Raw genomic sequence first — 27933 nt, 5'->3', positions numbered from 1 at the left:
TAATAATTAATCTTGAGGTTTTTTTCTGGGACTAAGTTGAGTTATTTGGGAGTAGTTGATCTTTTTGAATCTTGGGTTTAAGCTTTTTTTTTTTTTTTTTTAAGATTTTTATTTATTTGAGAGAGAGAGAGCATGAGAGGGGGGAGTGTCAGAGGGAGAAGCAGACTCCCTGCTGAGCAGGGAGCCTTATGTGGGATTTGATCCTGAGGATCCAGAATCATGACCTGAGCCCAAGGCAGTCGCTTAACCAACTGAGCCACCCCGGCGCTTGTAAAGGTGACTTCAGAGCAGCTTTTAATATAGGGCTATTTTGCCCACTGTAGGCAGTGACCTGAGTACTCTTCCTGATGCCCCTTGAATTATGGGATTTTCCACTCTGGCTGGTGGGAGCATGGACTATTGCTGGCACTGTATTAACTACAGAAATTATTCTCACATTCTCATTTATTCTTTCCTTAGCTTTTCGTGGGTTTCCTCATAGAAAAATGCTAATCAGTACTCAGTGGGTGATATGCAGAGAACCCTATACAGATCCCTGGAGCTCTCTTTCCGTGCAGTTCTATCCTCTCCATGACTCTGCCCTGCAAATTCTAGACACTTAGGCTTTCCTGGACTCCCAGCTCTATCCTCAACTTGAGATTGCTGGGCTCCATCTGGGTTTCCCCACATTGCACCCTGAAAACTCCAGAGGCAGTTTAGCTAGGATAACTGCATGGCTCACCTTATTTGGTTCCCCTCTTTCAGTGATCTCTTTCCTGTGCTGCCTGTTGTCCAGTGTTTGAAAACTGCTTTTCATTTATTTTGTCAGGCTTTTTGGTTGTTTTAGGCTTCCAGGTAAGCATGGTTCCTATTACTCCTTTTTGCCCAGAAGTGGAATGTAGGGGCTGTGTATGTGTGTATTTATTTTGTTGCAAAACTAAAAATGATGTGTGTGGGGTGTGTATATGTGTGCACGTATGTATTTTTTTCTCAAAACTAGGTAGATGCTGTGTGTGTTCCTCTTCAGAGAAATAATGTCTTGTAGTTTTTCTGTATGTGATCTTTGTAGCCATTGATGTTCAATAGCTATGTCCTTAATTCACTAAGGTTTTCAAAAATGGGTTTATATAAGTGTTTTTATCAGTTTGAAGATGAAAGTCAATTATGTCAGTTCAAGTGTTCTGGGAAGTAGGTACTACGATGAAAGTAAAAATGGAAGAGAGTTAGTGGAGGAAAAGCTGACACAGGATAGAGAGTAAAGTGAACAGGAATAGGCAAGGAGAGCCTTAGGATTTTATTGCAGGTCTGACATTTGTGAGAGAACAAAGAAAGAAGAAAAATTGACTAGGAAAAATCTCACACTTTCGTACTGCCTTGCAGTCAGAGGTGGTGTCTGTCAGGCTAATGGGGAATCCCAGAGCAAATCCTGTTCTTGAAGGATGCCATGTCAAGCAGAAATGGCTCAGTTCTAGCACCTCTGCTGTTTCCAGTCACTGGCACTGGTGTGAACACCGCAGTGCATCTGAAGGTATGGCAGTAGTTAGGTGAGGCTGTTAGCCAACTACACGCTTTGCAGCAGGTTCTCTCTCTCTTTCTTTTAGAAGCCACATTGTTTTACTTCTCACCGTGAAATCCATCATTCATCAGGAATTAGTATGGGTATAGTGTTAAGTTAGTTCTGTAGGTCTACACTATTTATTGAGATGACCATTCTTCTCCCCTTTGAATTGGAATGATGCCATTGTAAACCAAGTGGCTGTAGAGGTATATCCTTCCCTTATTCTGTCATCTGCTTTGGTAAAACCATCCTGAATTTTGTGTTTATCATTCTTTTTTTTTTTTTTCAACTGTTAGGGGTCAACAAACTTTCTCTGTAAAGGGCCAGATAGTAAATATTTAATTTGTGAGCCATGTGGCCTCTGTCTCAATTACTCAGCTCTGCCACTGTAGTATGAAGAGCCATATATATGTCAACATGTGAATGAATGTACATGGCTATGTTTTAATAAACCCTTATTTACGAAAATAGGCAGTGAGCCAGATTTGGCTTGCAGCCGTAGTTTACCAACCCTTGTCCAATATAGTCTAAATACATAATTGTTCTTTAAACAATGTTCAGTGTTATATATATTTGGAACTTTACATAAATAAGCTCATACTATGTGTATTGCATCATTTGCTTTTTTCGACGTTATGTTCATGAGGTATACTTACGTTGTATATAGCTGTATGTCATTTTATTTATTTATTTATTTATTTGAGAGAGAGAGAGAGAGAAAGAGTTGGGGGAGGAGCAGAGGGAGAGAATCTTCAAGCAGACTCCCCACTGAGCATGGAGCCTAATGTGGGGCTCGATCTCATGACCTGAACCCAAACCAAGAGTCGGGTGCTTAACCAACTGAGCCACCTAGGCGCCCCACTGTATGTCATTTCTTTTCACTTATATTTCAGCCAGAGTTTAGTCACTTTTTTTACTGAGAATATTTAATATAAAGACTTGTTAAATTGGTGCTGGAGAGCTGGAAAGATAAACAGAGAACACCAAGATATCAGGTAGGTAGTAACTGCAAGAAACAACTCCCATCTCTAGGGCTAGGAGAATAGCCAGAGCAAGTTGAATTTATTAAAACTTAGAAGCTTGAGGGAGGGGCCCTTTAGAGCTGGAACGTGGACTTCTCATGATGGGGAACAAACCTAACTGATACTGCTGTCCCCAAGGAGACATGCTAAAGGCTGGTTCTGCCAGGGCTGGGAAAATTGCAAACTGGAATCTTCTGTCCTTGTCAGGGCACACTCTGGCAGCGGTGACACTAGTGGAAATGAGATGTAAATTGCAAGGACTGTGTCTTGTCTTCTTTTTCCAGCAACCTCTTGTCTCCCTCTAGTTCTTCCTATTGGCAGGTTTTAACAGAGAGCCATCTGGCAAAGGAGATGTGAGGTTTCTAGAGTCTGAGGCCCAGCACCGCAAAGGAGGGCACAAAAGGGTGGTTTTGAAGATGAAAGTCAATAAGTAACATAACAACCAGTACCTACAGAATTCCATTGTCTAAATATGCTAGTTTATTCTCTAATTGACAAACATATTTTCAAGGAGTTCTGTTATACACAATGCTGCTGAAATTCTTGCCCATGTGCAAGGGTTTCTCTTGTTTGTTCTTTTACTCACTGTACCACTAAGATATCTTCTCATGTGTTTTCAGCAACTTTTCCCATTGCCAAATTGAGTGACTTCTTTACACGTTCTGTGTAGCTTTTTTGAGCCTTAGCACTGTTAAACCCATACTCTTCTTGAAACATGTTTTCTCCCACAATATTATATCTTTCTGATTCTTTTTTTGTCCTTTCAGATACCAATTTTAATTTATTATCTTGGATTCATAGATGATTTTTAAAAACTAGTATTTTTTAATGTTAAGGAAAAATCTAAAACATAGAAAAGTATAAAGAAAATAATAAAAATCTAAATATCATCCATAATACCGTATGGCTAAAGTTTAAATCTTTATGTTTTTCTCTGACTTGAGAGCCAGACCCATATTTCCAACTTCCTGCCTAAACATTTCCATGTGACTATCTTCCTAGCTTTTTAAGTTGACCATATCCAGAACCAAACTCATTTTATTTTCTTATCATCTTCTTTTTCCCATCTCCTTTTTCTCCCCCATCTGTGGCTATTAGTATTTCGAAGACTCATTTTAGAAGTCTTGGATTGTCCTTGGCTACCTGAAGAAATTGGACTAACCTACTTTGTGGTTTGTACAAATGCCTAGGGTTCTTTTGGTTTACATGTTACCTCTAGTTTCCCTGTGACTCACTGAGTTTCATTGCTTTAAAGACCCCTCTTAATGAAGTGCAAGTACTGGGAGAACTTTTTATGACACAAGAGAGGATAGTTCAGTGATTGAGAGCACATCCTCTGGATATATGCTTGAGTCCTGGTTCTGCTACTTTAACTGCTGTAATCTGAGGCAAGATGTCCCCTCACCGTAAATAGAAATAATACTTAATTCATAGCACTGTTACACAAATGAGCTAGATTAGTTAAGTGTAAAGTACTTATAATGTTCCTGACATGCAGTAAGCATGAGATGTGTGTTAGCTGTTATTATTACTCTTTGGTGTAGTACCCCCGAATGAACTTGAGGATATATTGAAAACCTAGAAACTGGGGCCTCTGCTGTCAACTTCAGTGTACTTTTAAGCAGCCTGCAGGCTGTACTGTAGGAAAAGTTCTCAGTATCTTCCATTAGGTGTTTGTTTTGTGACATTCACCAAGGGAACGTTGTTTCCTTAATAATCCCTAATATTTAAGCAGGGACATTTCTGCCTTTTGTGGTCTTCTCTATGTAAATTTTTTGATGTCCCCTGCTGGACAGGCAGTTCCTTAGCCTGTTTTGAATTCATAGTAGGTTTGAATGAAACAGGTAAAGAGTGTACTGCCAGGGCACCTGGGTGGCTCAGTCATTAAGCGTCTGCCGTTGGCTCAGGTCATGATCCCAGGGTCCTGGGATGGAGCCCTACATTGGGCTCCCTGCTCAACAGGAGTCTCCTTCTCCCTGTCCTCCCGCTCATGTTCTATCTCGCTATCTCTGTCTCTCACTCTCAAATAAATAAACAAAATCTTTAAAAAAAAAATTGTAACACCAGAGAAAAGATGTCTGAGAAATTTTACCTCCTCTGCTAATTTTAAGAGATGTCTCAAAAAGTCTTAAAAATTGTTTTTAGCAAAAGTTAACCAAAACATTTTTCTGTTTTGTATTAGAATTTCTGCAGGGGAGGAATAAAGAGTGCATCGTTGAAGGATTTATGTCTCGAAGACAAAAGACGAATTGCAAATTTAATTAAAGAACTGGCCAGGTGAGATAAAATCTGATATGAAATGTATTTATAATGTAAGAGAAACAACTGTTTTTGAAAATAGAAATTACTATGTTTTGATGTCATTGTATCATTGATCTTATGGAAGCAGAGATTTTTAGAAAAAAGTATTCTGTGGCCCCAAAAAAGAAAAGTAGAAAAAAAGTAAAAAGGAAAGACCAGAGCAAACCACTTTCTAATTTACATTTTTTTGTTTATTTAATTTCCCAAATTATTTGGTACATGTATTTGCAGCAGTCCTCTGTCGAAAGGGAAAATGCAGAAGCTTAGCTCTGCTGTTGATGTAGGTTGATGTGTCGTAGTCAGTGTCATAGTAATTACCTTTGGTTTTGTTGTAGGTCCGAACAGAAGTGAGCATTTTATTGTAGTCTGTCGCAAGAATATCTGTTGTCGTTTTGCTAACTCCTGATGCTTTCGTGATTCAAAATAAGGGATTTTGAATTTTGGGAATAATAGTTCATAGCTATTCGGTTGTACTATTCCAGTTTATTAATGATGTGCATGAAACATACCTCTTGGAGTAATTTTTTTGTAAATATACACATCCAGTTTTGGGGTCTTAAAATACTTGACAAATGAAGATGTCTATAGAGGAATGTATTAATATAAATTGTAAAAGTCAAATTTAATGAAAAGTCATACCTTAAAGTTGATTAAAATAGTACTCGTTTTTTTCATTGAATTGCATGTTTGGAAGTAGTAGGTCTTTTCCTTCTTTCTTTAGTTTTAATTAAAAATAGCTATATGAAGTGTTTCAAAATGTATTTCATGTCGAGGCCTTAAAATAATGTTTGTAGAGGCTTTTATAAAAGACTGATGTTAAAAAATTACCTTACTAAATCATAGAATTGCAGTTATAAAGATGACTACAATGATGTTTTGGAGGCTAGGATATAGGGTATGACTATTTCCAAGTATATGCCTTAGTCTGAATTTGATATGCCACCTGGGAGAAGCAGTAATTTCTTTCACTAGAATTCTTTGGCTGTTCTAGTCTCTGAAGTAGAGTTTTCATTCCCTTCCAATAATGTTTTTGTATTGGGAAAACATTTGTTGCTCTCCATACTTGCAGATGATCTTCTTACAAGGCTTTTTACCACATAGATGGTGGGGATATCCTTACATATGCTTGATGGCTTTGAAAAGCTATTACCATTAGTTTGAATTCATCTATTAATGGTCCTGAGTTGCCATTATTGTCCTAAGTGATCCATTTTATTTCAGTTGCAAGGCTTGGAGAATACCTGAAATATTAGAGCATATTGTTTTGGTTTCAGCAACCTTCTGCTTTCTAGCAAAATGCTGGTTTCTTGGTAGAGATTCCGGGTGTTACTACAAGGTTACTATTAGTATAGATTCGTTAATATTGCTAGAAACTCCATTATTACTGTATTTACAATTAATATACAGATGTATGGGAATAATGTGTTCTTCTTTCCTCGAGTTTGCTAGGTTTCTTCTGTTAGATATTTCAATCTACTTTTTTCTGCTTATACTTGCCAAACCATTTTCTTCACTTTTTTTTTTTTTAAGAAGACTCATTTTTATTGAAGTGGGGAAATATAGAACAAAATTCCATATGCCTCAAACACTGGCAACTAAACATTCCTAGCCTTTATGTTCTTTTACCTCTGGATTTTAACCCTGGTTTCAGATAACTGCTTTCCTATTGGCATTAAATACAGTCATTTCTCTTTCATCTTGACAAATACTCCTCAGACCACATATTTCCTTCCAGCTACCTTCTTTGTACACCATAACACAACCTCATTCCTAGAGTCTGTAGTTTTATTTTCTACTCTGTTGCATTTCATTCTCTCCTCAAGCTTATTTGTTTATTTGAAAATATATGGAAGTACAATTTACATATAGTAGTATGTATGCATTTTTAAAAATATGTATGCATTTTAAGTGTATATTTCAGTGAGTTTAGGCAAATGTAAGGTCACTTTAAAAGTTCTTTGAGATATTTTATAGTCAGTTCCTTTTTTTCTTCTCCATCCCGAAGAGCCATTCATGTGATTTCTGTCATTTTTGCTTAGTTTTACATGTTCTGATATGCCATGTAAATGGCCATATAGTATGTACCCTCTTCTGTCTGGCTTTTTTCCCTCAGCAAAATGATTTTGTGTGTGTGGTAAAAATATACATAACATAAAATATATCATCTTAACCTTTCTTAAGTGTACAGTTCAGTGGTATTAAGTACATTCATGTTGTTGTGCAATCACCTCCACAATACATTTCCAGAACTTTTTCATCATTGAAACTCTGTATCCATTAAAAATACTTCCTCACTCTCCCCTCCCCCCACGTCCTTGGTAACCACTATTCTCTGGGTCTCTGTGAATTTGACTATTCTAGATCCTTCACATAAGTGGAATCATAGAATATTTGGCCTTTTGTATTTGGCTTAATTCAGGGAGTAATGTTTTTGAGTTTTTTTTCCAATTTGTTATGTGGAGTAGTAGTTCATTTTTTATTGTTGATCTGTATTCCATTATGTGTACTTTAGTTTGTTTATTCACCTGTTAAATAGACCTTTGGGTTGTTCGAGTTTTTGCCTTTTATGAATAAAACTTCTATAATATACATGCACAAGTGTTTGTGTGGATATGATGTTTTAATCTTTCTTCTGCAAATACGTTAGGTATAGAATTACTCAGTTCTATGTTAAGTGTGTATTTAACTTTATAAGAAACTGCCAAACTGTTTCCTAAAGTGGTTGTGTTATTTCACACTCCCACTAGCAACTGATGAGAATGCCATCATTCAGCATGTTCACTAACTCTTGGTATTGTCATTTCTTTAAATTTTGGCCATTCTAATGAGTATAGTGATATCTCCTTGTGAAATTAATTTGTGTTTTCCTAAGATTAATGGGATCATTGACCATTCTTCTTTTAAGTACCTGTTAAAACTTTTGCCTGTTTTTTTTTTTTTCGACCCATCCCTTTCTCTTCTTGATATTGAGGTGTTCTTTATATACTTTGGATGCAGGTTGTCATATGTGTATGTTTCTTCCCCCCAACCTTGCTTTCAAATTATCTTAATGTTTTCTTTTCTTTCTTTTTTTTTTAAGATTTTTATTTTTAAGTTATCTCTACACCCAACATAGGGCTTGAACTCACAGCCCCCAAAAAATTATGGAACGCTTCATGAATTTGCATGTCATTCTTGCGCAGGGGCCATGCTAATCTTCTCCATCGTTCCAATTTTAGTATATGTGCTGCCAAAGTGAGCACTATCTTTTCTTTTTTTGAGGGGTCTCTATTTAATTTTTTAATTTTTTTAATTTTAATGTTTTTTTTATTGTATTATGTTAGTCACCATACAGTACATCCCTGGTTTCTGATGTAAAGTTCGATGATTCGTTAGTTGCGTATAACACCCAGTGCACCATGCAATACGTGCCCTCCTTAACTACCCATCACCAGTCTATCCCATTCCCCCACCCCCCTCCCCTCTGAAGCCCTCAGTTTGTTTCTCAGAGTCCATAATCTCTCATGCTTCATTCCCCCTTCTGATTACCCCCCCTTTCTTTATCCCTTTCTTTCCCTACCGATCTTCCTAATTCTTATATTCCATAGATGAGAGAAATCATATGATAATTGTCTTTCTCTGCTTGACTTATTTCACTTAGCATTATCTCCTCCAGTGCCGTCCATGTTGCAGCAAATGTTGACAATTCATTCTTTCTGATAGCTGAGTAATATTCCATTGTATATGTGGACCACAACTTCTTGATCCAGTCTTCTGTTGAAGGGCATCTTGGTTCCTTCCACAATTTAGCTATTGTGGTCAATGCTGCTATGAACATTGGGGTGCACATGGCCCTTCTCTTCACTATGTCTGTATCTTTGGGGTAAATACCCAGTAGTGGTTGGGTCATAGGGTAGCTCAATTTTTAACTTTTTAAGGGAACTCCACACTGTTTTCCAGAGTGGCTGTACCAACTTGCATTCCCACCAACAATGTAGGAGGGATCCCCTTTCTCCACATCCTCTCCAGCAATTGTTGTTTCTTGCCTTGTCAATTTTTGCCATTCTAACTGGCGTAAGGTGGTATCTTAGTGTGGTTTTGATTTGAATTTCCCTGATGGCTAATGATTTTGAACATTTTTTCATGTGTCTGTTAGCCATTTGTATATCTTCATTGGAAAAGTGTCTGTTCATATCTTCTGCCCATTTTATGATTTGTTTATTTGTTTCTCGCATATTGAGTTTGAGAAGTTCTTTGTAGATTTGGATACCAGTCTTTTATCTGTAGTATCATTTGCAAATATCTTCTCCCATTCCGTGGGCTGCCTCTTAGTTTTTTTGACTGTTTCCTTGGCTGTGCAGAAGTTTTTTATCTTGATGAAGTCCCACAAGTTCATTTTATCTTTTGTTTCTCTTGCCTTTGGAGATGTGTCATGAAAAAGGTTGCTTTAGCCGATGTCATAGAGGTTGCTGCCTATGTTCTCCTCTAGGATTTTGATGGATTCCTGTCTCACATCGAGGTCTTTCATCCATTTGGAGTTTATCTTTGTGTATGGTATGAGAGAGTGGTCAAGTTTCATTCTTTTGCGTGTAGCTGTCCAATTTTCCCAGCACCATTTATTGAAGAGACTGTCTTTTTTCCACCGGATTTTTTTTCCTGCTGTATCAAAGATTAGCTGCCCAAAGAGCCGAGGGTCCATTTCTGGGTTCTCTATTCTGTTCCATTGGTCTATGTGTCTGTTTTTGTTCCAGTACCATGCTGTCTTTGTGATCACAGCTTTGTAGTACAGCTCGAAATCCGGCATTGTGATGCCCCCAGCTTTGTTTTTCCTTTTCAACAGTTCCTTGGAGATTCGGGGCCTTTTCTGGTTCCATACAAATTTAAGGACTATTTTTCCAGTTCTTTGAAAAATGTCATTGGTATTTTGATCGGGATAGCATTGAAAGTGTAGATTGCTCTTGGTAGCGTGGACATTTTAACTATGTTAATTCTTCCGATCCATGAACATGGAATATTTTTCCATCTTTTTGTGTGTTCTTCAATGTCTTTCAAGAGTGATTTATAGTTTCTAGAATATAGATCCTTTATGTCTCTGGTTAAGTTAATTCCAAGGAAATGTATGGTTTTTGGTGCTATTGTAAATGGGATGGATTCCCTAATTTCTCTTTCTTCGGTCTCATTATTCGTGTATAGAAATGCAACTGATATCTGAGCATTGATTTTGTATCCCGCCACGTTACTGAATTGCTCTATAACTTCTACTAGTTTGGGCGTGGATTCTTTTGGGTTTTCCATATAGAGTATCATGTCATCTGCGAAGAGAGACATTTTGACTTCTTCTTTGCCGATTTGAATACCTTTTATCCCTTTTTGTTGTCTGATTGCTGTTGCAAGGACTTCTGGTACTATGTTGAATAATAGTGGCGAGAGTGGGCATCCTTGTCGTGTTCCTGATCTTAAGGGAAAGGCTTCCAGCTTTTCCCCATTGAGAATGATATTTGCTGTAGGCTTTTCATAGATGGCTTTTATGAGATTGAGGAATGTACCCTCTATCCCTACACTCTGAAGTGTTTTAATCAGGAAAGGATGCTGTATTTTGTCAAATGCTTTTTCTGCATCTATTGAGAGAATCATATGATTTTTGAATTTTTCCTTCTGGATAAAATCTAAGACACTGATAGATTTGTGAATGTTGAACCACCCTTGCATCCCAGGGATGAATCCCACTTGGTCATAATGGATAATCCTTTTAATATACTGTTGGATCCTATTAGCCAGGATCTTGTTGAGGATTTTGGATCTATATTCACTAGGGAAATCGGTTTGTAATTCTCCTTTTTGATGGGGTCTTTGCCTGGTTTTGGGATCAAGGTAATATTGGCCTCATAGAATGAGTTTGGTAGCTTTCCTTCTATTTCTATTTTTTGAAATAGCTTTAGGAGAATAGGTATTATTTCTTCTTTGAATGTTTGGTAGAATTCCCCAGGAAAACCGTCTGGGCCTGGAGTTTTGTTTTTTGGAAGGTTGTTTATCACTGATTCAATCTCTTCATAATTAATTGGCCTGTTTAAAAAAATCAATTTCTTCCTGTTTCAGTCTTGGTAGTTTATAGGTTTCCAGGGAGGCCTCCATCTCTTCCAGATTGCTTTATTTATTGGCATAAAGTTGTTGATAAAAGTTTCTAATAATCCTTCCAATTTCATTGGTGTTGGTCGTGACCTCTCCTTTTTCATTCATAATTTTATTAATTTGGGTCCTTTCTCTATTCTTTTGGATAAGTCTTGCCAGTGGTCTGTCAATTTTATTAATTCTCTGAAAGAACCAGCTTCTAGTTCTGTTGATCTGCTCTACTGTGCTCCTGATTTCTAATTCATTGATTTCTGCTCTAATCTTGGTCAACCGCTTCCTCGTACGTGGATTAGGCCTGTCCCTCTGTTGCTGTTCCAGCTTCTTGAGGTGAGAATATAAAAACTGCATTTTAGATTTTTCTATTCTTTTGAGTGAGGCTTGGATGGCTATGTATTTCCCCCTTAGGACTGCCTTTGCAGTATCCCATAGGTTTTGGACCGTTGTGTTTTCATTCTCGTTGGTGTCCATAAATTGTTTAAATTGATTTTTGATTTCCTGGTTTATCGAATCATTCCTGAGCAGGATGGTTCTTAGTCTCCAAGTGTTTGAGTTTCTTCCAAATTTTTCCGTGTGTTTGAATTCGAATTTCAAAGCATTGTGGTCTTAGAATATGCAGGGAAAAATCAATGCTCAGAAATCAGTTACATTTCTATACACGAATAATGAGACCGAAGAAAGAGAAATTAGGGAATCCATCCCATTTACAATAGCACCAAAAACCATACGTTTCCTTGGAATTAACTTAACCAGAGACATAAAGGATCTATATTCTAGAAACTATAAATCACTCTTGAAAGACATTGAAGAAGACAGAAAAAGATGGAAAAATATTCCATGCTCATGGATCGGAAGAATTAACATAGTTAAAATGTCCACGCTACCCAGAGCAATCTACACTTTCACTGCTATCCCGATCAAAATACCAATGACATTTTTCAAAGAACTAGAACAAAAGTGAGCACTATCTTAATGTTTTCTTTTGTGAAGCAAAATTCGTTATTTTGATCAACTTCACTTCATCACTTTTTCTTTTGTGGTTCATGTCTTTAGTGTTCTATCTAAAAAATATTGCCTATCCCAAGGTAGCAAAGATTTTTTCCTTTGTTAGAAAAGACTACCCTTTCTGCAGAATTACTTCTGCCTCCTTGTCAAAAACCATGCATGGTCTTTCCCTGGGATTTTCTTTCCATTCCATTGATCTTTGTGTTGTCCTAGGCCAATACCAAACTCACTTGATTACTGTAATTTTACAGTAAGTCTTAAAACCAGGTAAATCTTACAGCTTTGCTCCTTCTGAAAACTGTTTTGGCTTTTTGAGGTCCTTTGCATTTCACTATAAGTTTTAGAATTAGCTTGTTAATTTTTAAAAGAAAGTTGCCTCTTGGAATTTTGTTTGGGATGTATTGAATTTGTAGATCAACTTGAGGAAAATTGACATCTTCATATTATTGAGTCTTTCAATTGGTGATGTCATATTTCTCCATTTATTTAGATTATCTTAAATTTTTTTTCTGTAGTGAATTGTAGTTTTCATGGTACAGGTTATAAAGTATGCACATATGTTATCCTTAAGTATTTTATGTTTTTGCTTCTATTGTAAATGGCGTGATTTAAAATTTTTATTATACATTTTTAAAATTTTATTTCAATTTTCATATGATAAAACAGAACTTTTAAAAATATTGGCTCGACGTCCTCAAACTTCTTAAATTCACTTGTTACAATAGGGTTTTTTTGGCAGAATACTCTGGATTTTCAATATACAGTAATGATCATGTCATCTACAAATAACAATTTTATTTTTTCCTTTCCAATTTGCACTTTGTTTCTTTTTCTTGCCCTTTTGCATTGGCTAGGACCTCTGCTACAATTTGAATGAAAGTGGATGTCTTTGCCTTCTTGTTCCTGAAATTAAGTATTTCACCATCGAGTACAATGTGAGATGTAGGTTGTTTGTAAATGTTCTTTATCAGGTCGAGGAAATTTATTTTTGTTCCTAGTTTGCTGAGAGTTGTTTTTCTTAAATCTTAAATAGGAGTAGAACTTCGTCAAATGGTTTTTCTTTATTATACTAATAATATGATTTGTTTCTTTTTTTCTCTGTTAATGTAGTAAATTATATTGATTGGTTTTTGAATGTTGATTTACCTTGCACTCCTAGCTTAACCCCACTTGGATATGGTGGTTTTTGTTCTTAATATGTTGCTGAATTTGATTTGCTAATATTTTTGTTAAGGAATTTTGTTTCATGAGAGATACTTCTGGTATTCATGAAGTATCTTTGTGCATTTTTTAGTTTATTTTTAAAATTATGGTAAAATACATATAAACATATAACTTATCATCTTAACCATTTTTTAAGTGTACAGGTCAGTAGTGTTAACATACGTTCCCCTTGCTGTTCATCCAGTCTCCAGAATTCTTTTCATCTTGCAAACCTAAAACTCATTGCCCATTAAAACTCTCCATTCCCTCTCCATCAGTCCCTGATAATCACCATTCTCCTTTCTCCATCTGTGAATTTTACTTTTCTAGTACCTCATGGAAGTGGAATCATTGTGTGTTATACCATAATGCAATAAAGTACCTCTAACATAAAACTGAACACTAATGACACTATATTCACAATGTTGCATAACCACCTAGTTCCAGAACATTTTCAACCCAAAGGAAACTGTACTCATTAAGCAGTTTCTCCCCATTCTCCCTTTACTCTCAACCCCTGACAACAGCTAATCTGTTTTGGTCTGTATCCATTTGCTGACTCTCAGTATTTCACTTAATTGTTTAATTTAATGTTTCAGTTGCTTAATTATTAATTAAAAATTAATAATCATATAGTACATGGCCTCTTCTATCTGCCTTCTTTCACTTAGTAATATTTTCAAGGTTGGCCGAAAAATACCTTATTATATGGATAACACCACGTTTTCTTTATCCATTCATTCGTTGATGGACATTTGAGTTTCCACCTTTTAGCGATTGTAACTAGTGCTGATTTGAATGATCATGTGCAAGTTTTTGTCTGAACACCTGCTTCAGTTATTTTGGATATTAACCCTATAGCAAAATTGTGAGATCTTATGGTAATTCTATGTTGAGCTTTTTAAGGAATTGCCAAACTGTTTTTCACAATAGCTGAACTACTTCACATTCCCACCACCAACATATGAGGATTTCAGTTGTCTCCACATTCTCACCAATAATAATGATAATGCATTTTTTTTGGTGATAGCCATCCTTGTTATTTTATTTGTGGTTTTGTTTATATTTCCGTAGTGGCTAATGATATTAAGCATCTTTTCATGTGTTTAATGGCCATTTGTAAATCTTTTTTGGGGAAATGTCTATTCAAGTCCTTGCCCATTTTTTAATTGGGTTGTCTTTTCGTTGTTGTATTAGTTCTTTAGATATTCTAGATACTATATACCATTAACATATATATGATTTGCTAATAATGTCTCCCATTGCGTGGGTGGTTTTTCACTTTCTTGATTGTGTCCTTTGAAGCACAAAAGATTTTACTATTGATGAAGTCTAAATTCTCTATTTTTCTTTTGTTAATTGTGCTTTTGGTGTCATATCTAAGAAACTACTGCAATATCAAAGATCATGAAGATTTAACCCTATGTTTTCTTCTTTGAGCTTTATGGTTTTAGATCTTATATTTGGGTCTTTGATCCATTTTTATTTAATTTTTGTATGTGATGAGGGTAGTGGTTCAACTCCTTTTTTTTTTTTTTTTTTGCATGTGGAAATCCATTTGTCCCAGCACTATTTGTTGAAGAGACTGTTTTTTCCCATTTAATGGTCTTGGCACCATTGTCAAAAATTGATTAACCAGAAGTATTTGGGTTTATTTCTGGACTCTCAGTACTTTTTCATTGATCTGTATGTTCTAATGCTAATACCACACTGTTTTGATTAGTGTATCTTTGTAGTAAGCATGAAATACAAGACCTCCAACTTTGTTTTTCCTTTTGAAGATTGTTTGAGCTGTTCAGGGCCCTTGCAATTCCATATGAATTCTAAGATCAGCTTTTCTGCCTCTGGAAAAAAAAAGCAGTTGGGATTTTGATAGGATTACATTAAATCTATAGATCACTTTGGAGAATATTGCCATATTAACAATATTAAGTGTTCCGGTCCACGAACATGAAATGTCTTTTAGTATTTAGGTCTTCTTTAATTTATTTTTGCAACTTTTCAATGTACAAGTCTTTCACTTTTTTGGTTAAATTTATTTCCAAAAATTTTCTTTTTGATGTTCTTGTAAATAGAATGTTTTCTTAATATTCTTTTCACATTGTTCGTTGCCGGTAGAAATACAGAAGATTTTTGTAAATCTTGTACCCTGAAACTTTGTTACATTTGTTTATCAGCTCTAATAGTTTTTTTGTGGATTCTCCAAGGATTTTCTATGTATAGTATCATGTCATCTGCAAAGATGGTTCTACTTTTCCAGTTTGGATGCCTCTTATTTCTTTTTCCCCTGGCTTGAAGTTCCAGCATGTCGTTGAATGGAGCGGTAGAAGCAGGCGTCCTTGTCTTGTTCCTGAGCTTAGTAGGAAAGCTCTCAGTTTTTTATCAATGAGATAAGATGTCAACTGTGAGTTTTTCATAAATTCCCTTTACCATGTTAAGGAAGTTTCCTTTTATTCCTAGTTTGAGTGTTGGGGATTTTTTCAAAAGCTTTTTCTGTGTCAGTTGATATGATCACATATTTTTGTTGGTTTGTTTGTTAAATGTGTGTTGATTGATTTTCTTATGTTAAACCATCCTTGTATTTTTAGGATAAATACCAATGGTCATATTTCATAATCCCTTTTAATACATTTTTGGATTTAGTTTGTTGGCATTTTTTGAGGATTTTTGAATCTATATTCATGAGGGATCTTGGTCTATAGCTTTATTTTTTCAGTTGCTTTGGCTTAGATATCAGGTATTACTGGCCTCATCGGATGATTTGGGGAGTATTCCCTTTTCTTATGTTTTTTGAAAGAGTTTGAGAAGGATTGGCGTTGAATTTTTCTTTAAATATTTGGTAGAAAAATAAACATTTGGTAGAATTCATCCATGAAGTTATCTGGTTCTTAGATTGTCTTTGTAGGGCAGTTTTTGATTACTGTTTAGATCTATAACACGTAAGGAGATTTATTTAGCTTTTTCCATTTGTTCTTGAGTCAGCATTGGTAATTTTTGTGTTTTTAGGAATGTTTATTTCATATAGGTTATCCAATGTCTAAGACATACAATTCTTTGTACTATTCTCTTACAATTCTTTTTATTTGTGTATAGTTAGTAGTAATGTCACTACTTTCGTTTCTGATTTTATTTACATCATCTTTCATTTATCAGTCTAAGCTAAAGATTTTTAAATTTTGTTGATCTTTTCAAAGAACCAACTTTTGGTTTTATAGATTCTCTATTTTCTTTCTATTGTCTATTTCATTTATCTTTGCTCTTTATTCTTTTCTTCCTTTTGCAAGGTTTGGGTTTTAGTTTCTAGTCCTTAAGGTGTAAAGTTACTGACTTGAAATCTCTCTTGTTTTTTAATGTAGGCATTTATGCCATAAATATCCTTATGAGTACTGCTTTTGTTGTACCCCATAGATTTTGATATATTGTGTTTTCATTTTCATTCATCTTAAAGCACTTTCTAATTCTCCTTGATTTTTTTTTTTGATTCATTTGTTTAAGAGTGTGTTGTTTGGTTTCCATGTATTTATGAATTTTCCACTTTTCTTTCCCTTAATGATTTTGAGCTTAAGCACATTGCAGTGGAAAAAATACTTTGCATGCTTTCAGTCTCTGTAAATATATTGAGAGTTGTTTTGTGAGCTTGTATGATTTATCCTGGAGAATATTCCATGTGCGCTTGAGAAGAATGTGATTCAGCTGTTGTTTGGTGGAGCATTCTATATATGTCTTTTAAGTCTAGTTGACTTATAGTGTTGTTCAAGTCCTCCCTTCTTTTAATTAATGATCTTACATCTAGATGTTCTATTTGTTATTGATAGTTGGTTATTGAAGTCTCCAACTATTATTGAACTATATTTCTCTTCACTTGTGTCAGTGCTTTCTTCATGTATTTGGGGACTCTGTTGTTTGGTGGGTTTATTTTTATAATTTTAATATATTCTTGGGGAATTGACCCTTTTATCAGTACATGACATCTCTTTGTCTTATATCATTTTTGTTTTGAAATCTGTTTTGTCTGATATTAGTATAGCCAACCAGCTCTCTTTTGGTTACTATTTTATTGATATTTGCATGAAATACCTTTTTCCATATTTTAGCTTTCAATCTTTGTGTCTTTTAATTCAAATTGAGTCTCTAACAAGCAACATATATTAGAATGTGGGCTTTTAAAAAAAATCCATTTTCCTAATCTCTGTCTTTCATTGGTGAACATAACCCATATACATAAACTAATTTCTTATCACACAGTACCATTTTGCTGTTATGTATGTATGTATGTTTTATATATATATAAAACACATACATGAAAAAGGCTTTTTTTTTTTTTTAGTTTTCTAGATACTCTAGTAGTGCTATCTTTTTTTTGTTTGATTTTGTGTGTGTGTGTGTGCACCATTTTGATTGGATCCTTGTTTCTTTTTTTTTGTAAAATTTTTAGTTATTTTCTTAATGGTTACCCTGGGGAATACAGTTAACACCCTAAATTTATAATGGTTTAATTTAATTCATAACAAATTAACTTCAATTGTGTATAAAAATTCTGTCTCTGTACAGCTATGTTCCCAGTCTTTAAGTTGTTATTTTTACCAATTACATCTTTATGCATTATGTGCTTGTGGGTGAAATTGTGATCCCACCAAATTCATATAAAAATGCTAACCCCCAGTTCCTCAGAATGTGACTGTATTTGAAGGTGGGGCCTTTAAAAGTGGTTATTAAGGTAAAAGGAGGTCACACCATGATTGGAAACTTACGCATTTCACTTCTTAGTTTTGTCAATTTTTGCCCTATTTATTTGATGCTGTGGTTACTAGTTGTGTTCAATGTACTCATTTTCCTGTTTTTTTAAAATTATTTAATTTTTTTAAAGATTTTATTTATTCCAGAGAGAGACAGTGAGCATTGGGGGGGGGGGCAGAGGGAGAGGTAGAGCAGACTGCCCACTGAGCAGGGAGCCTCCCAATGGGGCTCAATCCCAGGACCCTGAGATCATGACCCAAGCCAAAGGCAGATGCTCATCTGACTGAGCCACCCAGGCACCCCTCATTTTCCTGTTTAAATGAACCTGTGGTCACCCTGGGGATTTATAATATGCATTCTTGGCTAATCACCGTCTAATATTAATTGATAATTTTAGCTCTATTCTAAATAATTCAAGAACTTTAGAACTCCATAGCTTTAACTTCACTTTCCTCTCTTGATTATGTGCCATTTGTAGTGTGTCATAATTTTGTATATATTTATACATATGTTTTTATGTGTTTAGTTTATATATTTAAATTTTAATTCAGTGTAATATGGTCATTACTTTTTTGTATTTTGAAATAATTTTAGGCTTACAGAAAAGTTGCTGAAATAGTACAGTATTGGAGGAACGAGAAATGGGAAGTGACTGCTAATGAATACAAGGTTTCTTTTGGGAAGGATGAAAGTGTCCTAAAATTACATTATGGTGATAGTTGCATAACTCTGAAAATATATGAAAAGCCATTGAATTGTGCACTCTAAATGGGTTAACCTCGTTATATGTAACTTATATTCAGTAAAACTCTTTAAAAAAAGCTGTGATGGGTTCTGATACCATTCACCTAGCTCGCTGAAGTTAATATCTTGAATAACTTGAATAATTGTTTTGATCAAAAATTAATATTGGTACAATAGTATTAATTAACTACTGTTTATTCAGATTTCCTCAGCTTTCCTACTAATTTTTTTTCTGTTCCAGTATCACGTTTTATATTCAGTTTCCTTAGTCTCCTCCCATTTGTGGCAGTGTGTTAGTTTTTCTTTGCTTTCCATGACCTGTCACTTTTGAAGAATACTGGTCAGATATTTTGTAGTATTTCGGGGTTTTTTTTCATCTTTTCTCATGATTATATTGCATTGTGATATTATATCAGGGGATGTATGACGTCGATGTGCTGTTACTGGTGGTTTCAACTATGATAACATAGTTGATGTAGAGTGTACTAGGTTTCTCCCCTGAAAAGTTGCATTGTTCTCTGTAATAAATTGGTGGAGGTCCATGGGGGTTATTGAAATCCACTGGGTTTTTTTTTTTTTCCTGAAACTTTTACCCACTGTTATAAGCACTCATCAAAGGGAGTTCACTGCAACAACTATTACTGTGATATTCTAATAGTTACTTTATGTTTCCTGTATTTACTTATTTCAGTATTCATTTTGTTATTTATTTTTATCAATAATGATGATGATGATGATGATGTACTCATGGACATTTATTTTATTCTAGTCCAGGACTCACCAAAACAAAAATAGAATAACAAGATGATACTTTATTTATCATTTATTTTGTTCTTTTTCTAGTTTCTTAAAGTAGGAACTTAAAGAGCATTTCTCTTTTACTGTCAGCATGTAGTACTATAATCTTCCTTCTCATTACTGCTTTCAGTGCATTGTATGTATTTTGATTTGTTTTATTTTCATTTGCATTCAGTATGTATGTATTTTTAAAATTTCCATTGAAACTTCCTTTTTGACCCATGGCTTATTTAGAACTATATTTTATAATTTCCAAGTGTTTAGATTTTTCTCTTGTCTTTGTATTATTGATTTCTAGTGTTTCTATTCTGGCCAGAGCACATTTTTAAATTTTTTTTGAGGTTTATTTCACTACCCAAGGTGTGGTTGATATTCATAAATGTTTGTGAGTGCTTGATAAAAATGTTATAACTCTCCTAGCTGAAAGAGAAATCTGGTTTATGTTATCTTTAATGTGTTTACTTTTTTGTTTAGTCCCTTGTATATAACTAATCCTCCCTCTCTGCTGTTACTCCTACTGCACAGAAACCTTCTTGATCCTGCTTGAGCTCTGACTCCCCATTCTTGTTCACCAGTCCCCTTCCCGTGGATGCCCTCTTCTCCATGCTTATATTTCAGCACACCAGTCTAGGCCATACTCTGTTTGAATGCCCTTCTCACTCCACTCTGTTCTCTGTATGTTGGGCTGCCCCCACTACTTGAATATATGTTTCATCTGCTTAGGCTTTGACACCCACACCAGGCTCCCCCTTTGCAGTTGTATTCTCCTTATCCTTCTCTGGCTCTGACCTCCATGTTGGTCCTTTCCCTTGTGTTGATACCTTCCTCACTCACCCTCAAGCTCTGATATTTTATCAGCCTGGCCCTTCTTGAGAATAATCTTTCTCATTCTGCCTGAGCTCTGGTATGATGAGTATATGTCTTCCTCATCTTCCTTGGGCCCTGATAAACTGCTGGAGGTTAACCATTTGTGTGTGTTCTCATCACTCTTTGTGGGCTCTTCTATATTAGCACCTACTCCCAACCACTGCATAGACCCTGCCTCACCTTTACCATCCTTGGGCTCTGAATCTCCATGTTGGGTCACTCCTACCCCCTTACAAGGATACCTATCTCAAATGCTTAGGCTCTTATACCCATGCTAGGCAACTCTTCCACATGGATGTTCTTCTCATTTCACTGACGCTGTGATACCTATGCTGGACTACCTGCCATGTGTTGATGCCCTTCTCAACCTGCTTGGCCACTGACATCCTACTGGGCAAACCTTGTACATTTGCCCTCCTGATCTCAGTCTGATTCTGATTGTGCCCCATATCAAGGTTTTAGGACTCATTTGTTCAGGAAGAAGAAGGAAAATGGAAAATGAAGAAGAAAAAGAGGAGGTGAAAGCTCAACTTTCATTTCAGAAGAGAAAAAATTTTCTCTTTGAATAAAGGATAATTAGATATATTTCCTTGTTCATAAGTAGACACACTGTTTTAAATTTGTATACTTTGCTTTCCAAATCATGTCATATAAAACAGCACAGATACTGTTTATTGTGTGTTCTGCCTACCTTGCCTGGTACGTGTTTTTTTTTTTTTTTTTTTAACTAATAGACTTGAATAACTAGAGAATAATTTTTGAAGTATCAATGGGGGGAAGGTATTAATAGGGGATTATTAGGAGGCTGATATTTTAAAAGTTGTTTTCCTTTAAGGCTTTTAAAAATTAGGTATAAAAATTGAAAATTGTTTCAGTTGTTATTAAGGTCAAGTCAAATGCATAAGGTTAGAAAACCTTATGTAGTCCTATGACCTATTTAAGTATAGTATACTTAAGAATTTCAGATATTTTGCAGATCTATTAACATTATCTTAGGGGAGAAGTCAATGAGAGTGCTTAGCACCTGAGACTGATCATTAACAAGCATATTTCAAAACCATGGTCAATAGCTCTTAGCAGAATATACAAAATAAATAGCGTGTTTTTCAGTTACAAGGTGACATGCAATATAAAGGTAAAGTGATAACTGTAGCTTCTTTTAAATGGTGCCTTTGAGGTAAAAAAGCATAGGCTTTTTTTCACAGGCACCTTTTAAAAAGCATAGGGGCCCCAAAGGCAAAAGAAACAAAAGATAAAATGAATTTATGGGACTTCATCAAGATTAAAAGTTTCTGCACATCCAAGGAAACAGTCAGAAAAACTAAGAGGCAGCCCACGGAATGGGAGAATATATTTGCAAATGACACTACAGATAAAGGACTGGTATCCAAGATCTACAAAGAACTTCTCAAACTCAATACACGAGAAACAAATAAACAAATCAAAAAATGGGCAGAAGATATGAACAGACACTTTTCCAATGAAGACATACAAATGGCTAACAGACACATGAAAAAATGTTCAAAATCATTAGCCATCAAGGAAATTCAAATCAAAACCACACTGAGATACCACCTTACGCCAGTTAGAATGGCAAAAATAGACAAGGCAAGAAACAACAATTGTTGGAGAGGATGTGGAGAAAGGGGATCCCTCCTACATTGTTGGTGGGAATGCAAGTTGGTACAGCCACTCTGGAAAACCGTGTGGAGGTCCCTTAAAAAGTTAAAAATTGAGCTCCCCTATGATCCAGCCATTGCACTACTGGGTGTTTACCCCAAAGATACAGACGTAGTGAAGAGAAGGGCCATATGCACCCCAGTGTTCATAGCAGCAATGTCCACAATAGCTAAATCGTGGAAGGAGCCAAGATGCCCTGCAACAGATGACTGGATTAAGAAGTTGTGGTCCATATATACAATGGAATATTACTCAGCAATCAGAAAGAGTGAGTTCTCAACATTTGCTACAACATGGACGGCACTGGAGGAGATAATGCTTAGTGAAATAAGTCAAGCAGAGAAAGACAACTATCATATGATTTCTCTCATCTATGGAACATAACTAGAATGATCAGTAGGGGAAGAAAGGGATAAAGAAAGGGGGGGTAATCAGAAGGGGGAATGAAACATGAGAGACTATGGACTATGAGAAACAAACTGAGGGCTACAGAGGGGAGGGGGGTGGGGGAATGGGATAGACCGGTGATGGGTAGTAAGGAGGGCACATATTGCATGGTGCACTGGGTGTTATACACAACTAATGAATCATCGAGCCTTACATCGAAAACCGGGGATGTACTGTATGGTGACTAACATAATATAATAAAAAATCATTAATAAAAAAAAATAAAATAAATAAAAAGCATAGGGGTTTTTTTTTTGTGGGTTTTTTTTGTGTGTGTGAAAACATGGCCTTGACTTTTTAAAATGTTAGTGGGAAAACCCTATGTATCTAAATTCCAAGACTGGCTTATCTCTATCTTGGAGGTATCTGGTAAGAATCTGGCTGTGAGGTCTTTTGTAGTCAATATCTTTTTTGATGTTATGTGTGAAAAAGATCTATGTATCAAAAAGATGCTTATAAGACTTATTGGTATTTCTAAACAAGAATACATGTTCATAGAAGATACAAGTAAAATTCAGAGTTGGCATAATAGGTTGGAAAATGGGTTCATTCAAACAGGAATAAAGACAGGAGTGACAAGTACAGGTTATTATATGCCTAAGGATAAAAATAAATTAGAAATTCATTTTAGAGAAAGACCGGTTAGGCCCAGTACATAAAGAATGCATGGTTCATAGTTAAATTTAACCTGAACATGCACAAACAATATTGTGCTATTTGGCAAGAAAACAAATAGAGTTAAACAAAAACAAACAAACCTGGTGTGAGCTTTTAATAATTTTTAGATGCCTCCTTAATAATCTGTATATGCTCAGGAAACTTTTTCACTTGTGTTAAGTACACTGATAAAAGAATAGAATACAAATACAAATCAAAATTTACAAGCTAATGGAGAATAGATACCAGAAAGATGAATTAGGAGTATTATGAATTATTTAGCTTGTGGAAGAGAGTGTAAGACATGACTTGATATATGGGTTTCAAGTAAATGAAGGGGTTTCCCTGAGGTGTCCAGCATTGATTTACATTTGCAGAAGGATAAGTGGAATATTGATTGATCTTTCTAGGAGGTATTAGGATAGAGAGAATTTTTTTGGCTCAAGATTGCTGAATTAAGTGACCTCAGAAAGTCTTTTACAGTAAAATTAATGAATTGTTTGCATAGATGGGAAAAGGAGTGTCATTTATGGGGACTTGAAAAATGAATGGGTTTGCAAAATATTGTAGTTCGTGCTGAAAGATGGTGACAGTTCTTTATATATGGATTTGTATTTTTTTACTGAGACTTTTTAAGATGGGGAGGGGGTACCATAAACTAATGCACAAACTGTACTATAGCTTAGTCTTTAAAGGAAAAAAAGTTTAAAAATAATCTTGGCCACAATTGCAGTTTTTGATGTATATGAGCCATGTTCCAAGAAACCTAAAAAAACCCCACTATTTTATGTCCTATGCCTGCAGTGTCAAATAATGCATGGTTCCCCAGTGAATACTTGTGCACTAACTCATTTGAGGACAGGGTTCTTTTTTAGGCTCAGATACTTTGATTTTTCCCAGAGGACAGTTTGCTATTTCTACTTGCCATTTCTTAGAAGAAAAATAGAAAGTGTAACACCATTAGTTTCCCATTGTAAAATGAGTAGATCGTTATTATTTTATATTTATTCTGGTCTTTTATTTTTTAAACTAATCATAACTTTTTTCTCATAATTAAATGTACATTGCAGTACAATAAGAAAGTTAGACTTTAATTTTTCAGTGATTTTTTTGCCTTCTCATTTGAAGCTTTGGTGGATTTTTTTTTTTGCATAAATAGTGTTTATAATTGATTCTAAAATAAATTTCAAGAAAACATGAGGAATTTTTATCATGCTTTAGGTAGAAAGGCGTTCTTTGACCTTTAGTATATCTTGACACTGTAGAACACTTAGTATGCCAAAATTCATTTTCAGATTGTCTATTCTGAGCTTGTACAACTAAGAGAATATTTTTTAATTGATTAACATGCACTCGACAGTCTTTTTTTGTTGTTGTTGTTCTGGCCAGATACTACTTAATAAAAGAGGTTTATTTTTCTATTGCATTTTTCCCCCTTATGGATGGCATAATATAATATGCCTCAGTTTATCTTTTCACATTAATAAATATTATGGGTCTGTGGGTTATAATCTAATACTGTTGTCATTTATTTTCTTGTTACAATTGTTCCAGCTTTGAAAATTGGGAGGGCATGTTAGTAAAATAAGAGTGTTAAAAAATAAACTGAGGCATATTACATTTTTAAGACTCAATTTGAGCAAAAATCCTTTCAAATCAGGCAGCCCAGCACTGGAAGTGGTTAGGAGCCTCCAATAGGAGCTGCAGAGAGACTTTTATGGGAGAAAATACGGAAGCAAAGCAAGGAACATATTTGCCTGGGCTATAGCATAAGCCATTGCCTTATTTGGGAATGGCTAGGTGGTTGCTGGTGATGGATTCTTCTTAGGTTTTAATTTCTTAACCTTGAGGCTTCATGGATATAAGATTTGGTTTGCTTCCTTAGGCTCCTAAAGCATTAAAGCCACCTCAGTCTAATTGCCTTCTTTTCAAGTTAATTAGTTAATTAATTAAGATTTTATTTATTTGTGAGAGAGCATACTCCAGAAGAGGGGCAGAAGCGGAGGAAGAGGGACGAATAGACCTGGTCTGAGCACAAAGCCTGGTGCTGGTTCAATCCCATGACTGCTCAGACCAGGACCCCAGGTGAAATCAAGAGTCAGTCATTTAACTGACTGAGCCACTCAGGCACCCCTGAATTATTTTAATAAGAGCAGAAACAACTAAATATGTAAGTATAACCTCAAGGGAATTCAGCATTACATCCCAGAAACTGCAGTTCCCAATCTGCGGTATAGAGGAGAGAGAGGAGTACTTTAAAACCCAGGCATACAGATTCTGATTAGCATAGGCCTAGTTAGAATAATGGAAAACACCACCCCAACCCTGACCCCCCCCCCCCCCAAGCTAATCAGTGTCCAGGAAAAGCAACAGTTGAATACTGGTGAGAAACTCACAAGAGAAAAACCCTCTGGGATGGAAGACAGACAGGAGAGCTGAGGGTGTAGCAAACACTGAGAAAAGCATGTGGTCCCACATGAAGAGAAGTTATGCTTAGAGGAATTTGAAGCCTCTGGTGCACTGAGGGTAACCACTGCAACAGCAAACACCAAACTTCTGATTAGATAAACACAATTCCTCCACTAAAAACCTAACCAAAGGAAAGGTCTGCCCATTACCAAGTATAGAAATTACTTGCCTCAGTCTCTGCTGTCTTACCCAAGATATCCAGATGTCAATAAAATTATGACCATTTGAAAAGACAAGGGAAATATGCAAAAGAGACAAAGCAACACAAGTAGATACAGTTGAAATGGTCTGATGAGGAATTTAAAATAACTGACAAACATGTTAAAATATGTATTATCTATGGCTACCTAACATCACAAAATTTTAGCCATTAAAAATACTAGAAGCCCCCTGCCCCCCATTCATCTCTTCATAATGCCTTTTGTATGACTCTATTGTGGCATCACCTTTGATCTTTCTAAGGTCTTAACAAGTTAACCCTTGACTTTATCTTTAGAGCTTGTTTTTCCTGGAGGTGTTCTGGATTTGAAATTTATTCTGAAGACGTTTCTTACTTTTAGCATGTTTGCTATTGTGGAGAGGGTGAAAATCTTTGGAACTATGAAATCCTGACTCATTTTGGTTTGATTTCTTGCCTTGAATTTATCTTTTCTTCCAAATCACTATAAGCACCAGGAAGAAACCAGGCAGCACCTTCAACACTTTACTTGGAAATCTCCTTAGATATGTTAGTTACCCACTTCATTAGGCACATTTCCTACTCCTACGTTACTACAGATGATATGATATTGGTAAACTTTCTGCCACCACATACAGTGCTTCCCCTTTCTTCAGTTTTCAGTAATATCTTTCTAAGACAGCTTTTTTCAGTTCTTTGTTGGCTGTTGGCTGGGCCTCCCTCCATTCCTTGTTTCCAGTGCCTCTCCATATGGCAGCTTACAACTTGGCAACTGGCTCCCATCAGAGTGAGCAAGAGTAATCAAGACAGAAGTCACTACCATTTGTAATCTAATCTTAGAAGTGACATCCAGTCAATTTTGAGAGTCACTAGGTCCATTCAAGGGGAAGGGATTAAACAAGGACATGAATATGACAAGACAGGGATCACTGGGACCCATTTTAGAGGCTGGTTCCTACAATAACATGTGATTTTCTTAAATTTACCTGTTCTAATATATTTTCTGTAGTTTCCTTAATGTTTTCTACATACACAATCATATTATCTCTACATAAAATTTTACCTCTTTCTTTCTAACCTGTATGCATTTTACTTTGATTTCTTACATAATTGGACTGGCTAGGAACGCCAATCAATATTGGATAGAAGTGGTAATAGCTGACGTTCTTGTTTTAAGTACAGGGTTAGGGACAGAGTGTTCTTTTTTTACATCCTTGTAATAACTATAGGTTTTTATAGATGTTCCTTATTAATTTAGGGAAGTTCCTTCAGTCCCTAGATTGTAGAGATTTTTATCATGAATCAGTGGGATTTTGACAAGTACCTTTTCTGTGTTTATAGATGAACATAGAAGATTTCTCCTTTATTAACATGGTGAAATATGTCAAGTTTCAACTCTTATATAAGTCTTGCTGTCCTGGGATAAACTCATCTTCTATGTATTATCTTTTTGTATCTCTGGATTTGGATTTGCCTTGCCTATATTGTTTTTTATTTTTGTTTTTGGATTTTTTTTCACCTTTATTTTTTAGATAGATTGGATCATAATTTTTGTTATCTATAATGTCCTTGTCAGATTTTAGTAGTAAGATTATGGCTACTTCATGAAATGAGTATACACTTGAACTAGAAGAAGTAATCAGTGAGTATTAGAATGCTAACTGTTTGGGGAATGTAAATGATCAAATAACTCACCTCTTTAAACATTATATATCATACTATCTCTTATGCTTTGTTCCTTGGAAAATGTGTTTTATTCTTAGGGTTTTAAAAACAATATGCATTTTTATCGTTTGACTGATACATTCATCAGTTGATAGACATTTGGGTTGTTTCCACTTTTTGGCTATTATGAATAATATAGCTATAAATATTTGTCCACAAGTTTTTTGTGAACATATATTTTCATTTCTCTTGAGCGTGTTAGGAGCGGAACTGGTGGGTCATATGTCAACTCTATGTTTAACATTTTGAGGAACTGCCAGACTATTTTCCAAAGTGGCTGCACCATTTTACATTCTTACCTGCAGTCTGTGAGGGTTCCAATTTCTCCATAGCTTGGCCAACATTTGCTTTTATCTATCTTTTTGATTATACCTTCCTAATGGTTTTGAAGTGGTATCTAATTGTTTTAATTTGCATTTGCTTAATGGCTAATGATGTTGAACAACTTTTCATGTCCT

At 35.4% G+C, this 27933-nt stretch overlaps 1 protein-coding gene and 1 non-coding gene across 9 annotated transcripts in view; one reads left to right on the top strand and one right to left on the bottom strand.

Annotated features, from left to right (window-relative positions):
- The window catches only part of KIAA1328 (KIAA1328 ortholog), a 335798-nt gene that overhangs the window by 12131 nt on the left and 295734 nt on the right, over positions 1-27933 (top strand). For all 8 annotated transcript variants that reach the window (XM_026496213.4, XM_057313119.1, XM_026496212.4 and 5 more), the window contains one exon: positions 4742-4836. In XM_026496213.4, coding sequence (XP_026351998.4) covers positions 4742-4836 — 95 coding nt within the window. The remainder of the gene's footprint in view (positions 1-4741; positions 4837-27933) is intronic.
- Positions 7998-8102, bottom strand: LOC113253582 (U6 spliceosomal RNA). The gene has a single exon (XR_003315473.1). It is a non-coding gene; the product is annotated as a U6 spliceosomal RNA (small nuclear RNA).

This window comes from Ursus arctos, unplaced genomic scaffold, assembly GCF_023065955.2.
Source record: "Ursus arctos isolate Adak ecotype North America unplaced genomic scaffold, UrsArc2.0 scaffold_17, whole genome shotgun sequence".
Lineage (NCBI taxonomy): Eukaryota > Metazoa > Chordata > Mammalia > Carnivora > Ursidae > Ursus > Ursus arctos.
Note: the sequence above shows the minus strand (reverse complement) of the source record. Positions and strands in the feature narration are given on the sequence as shown.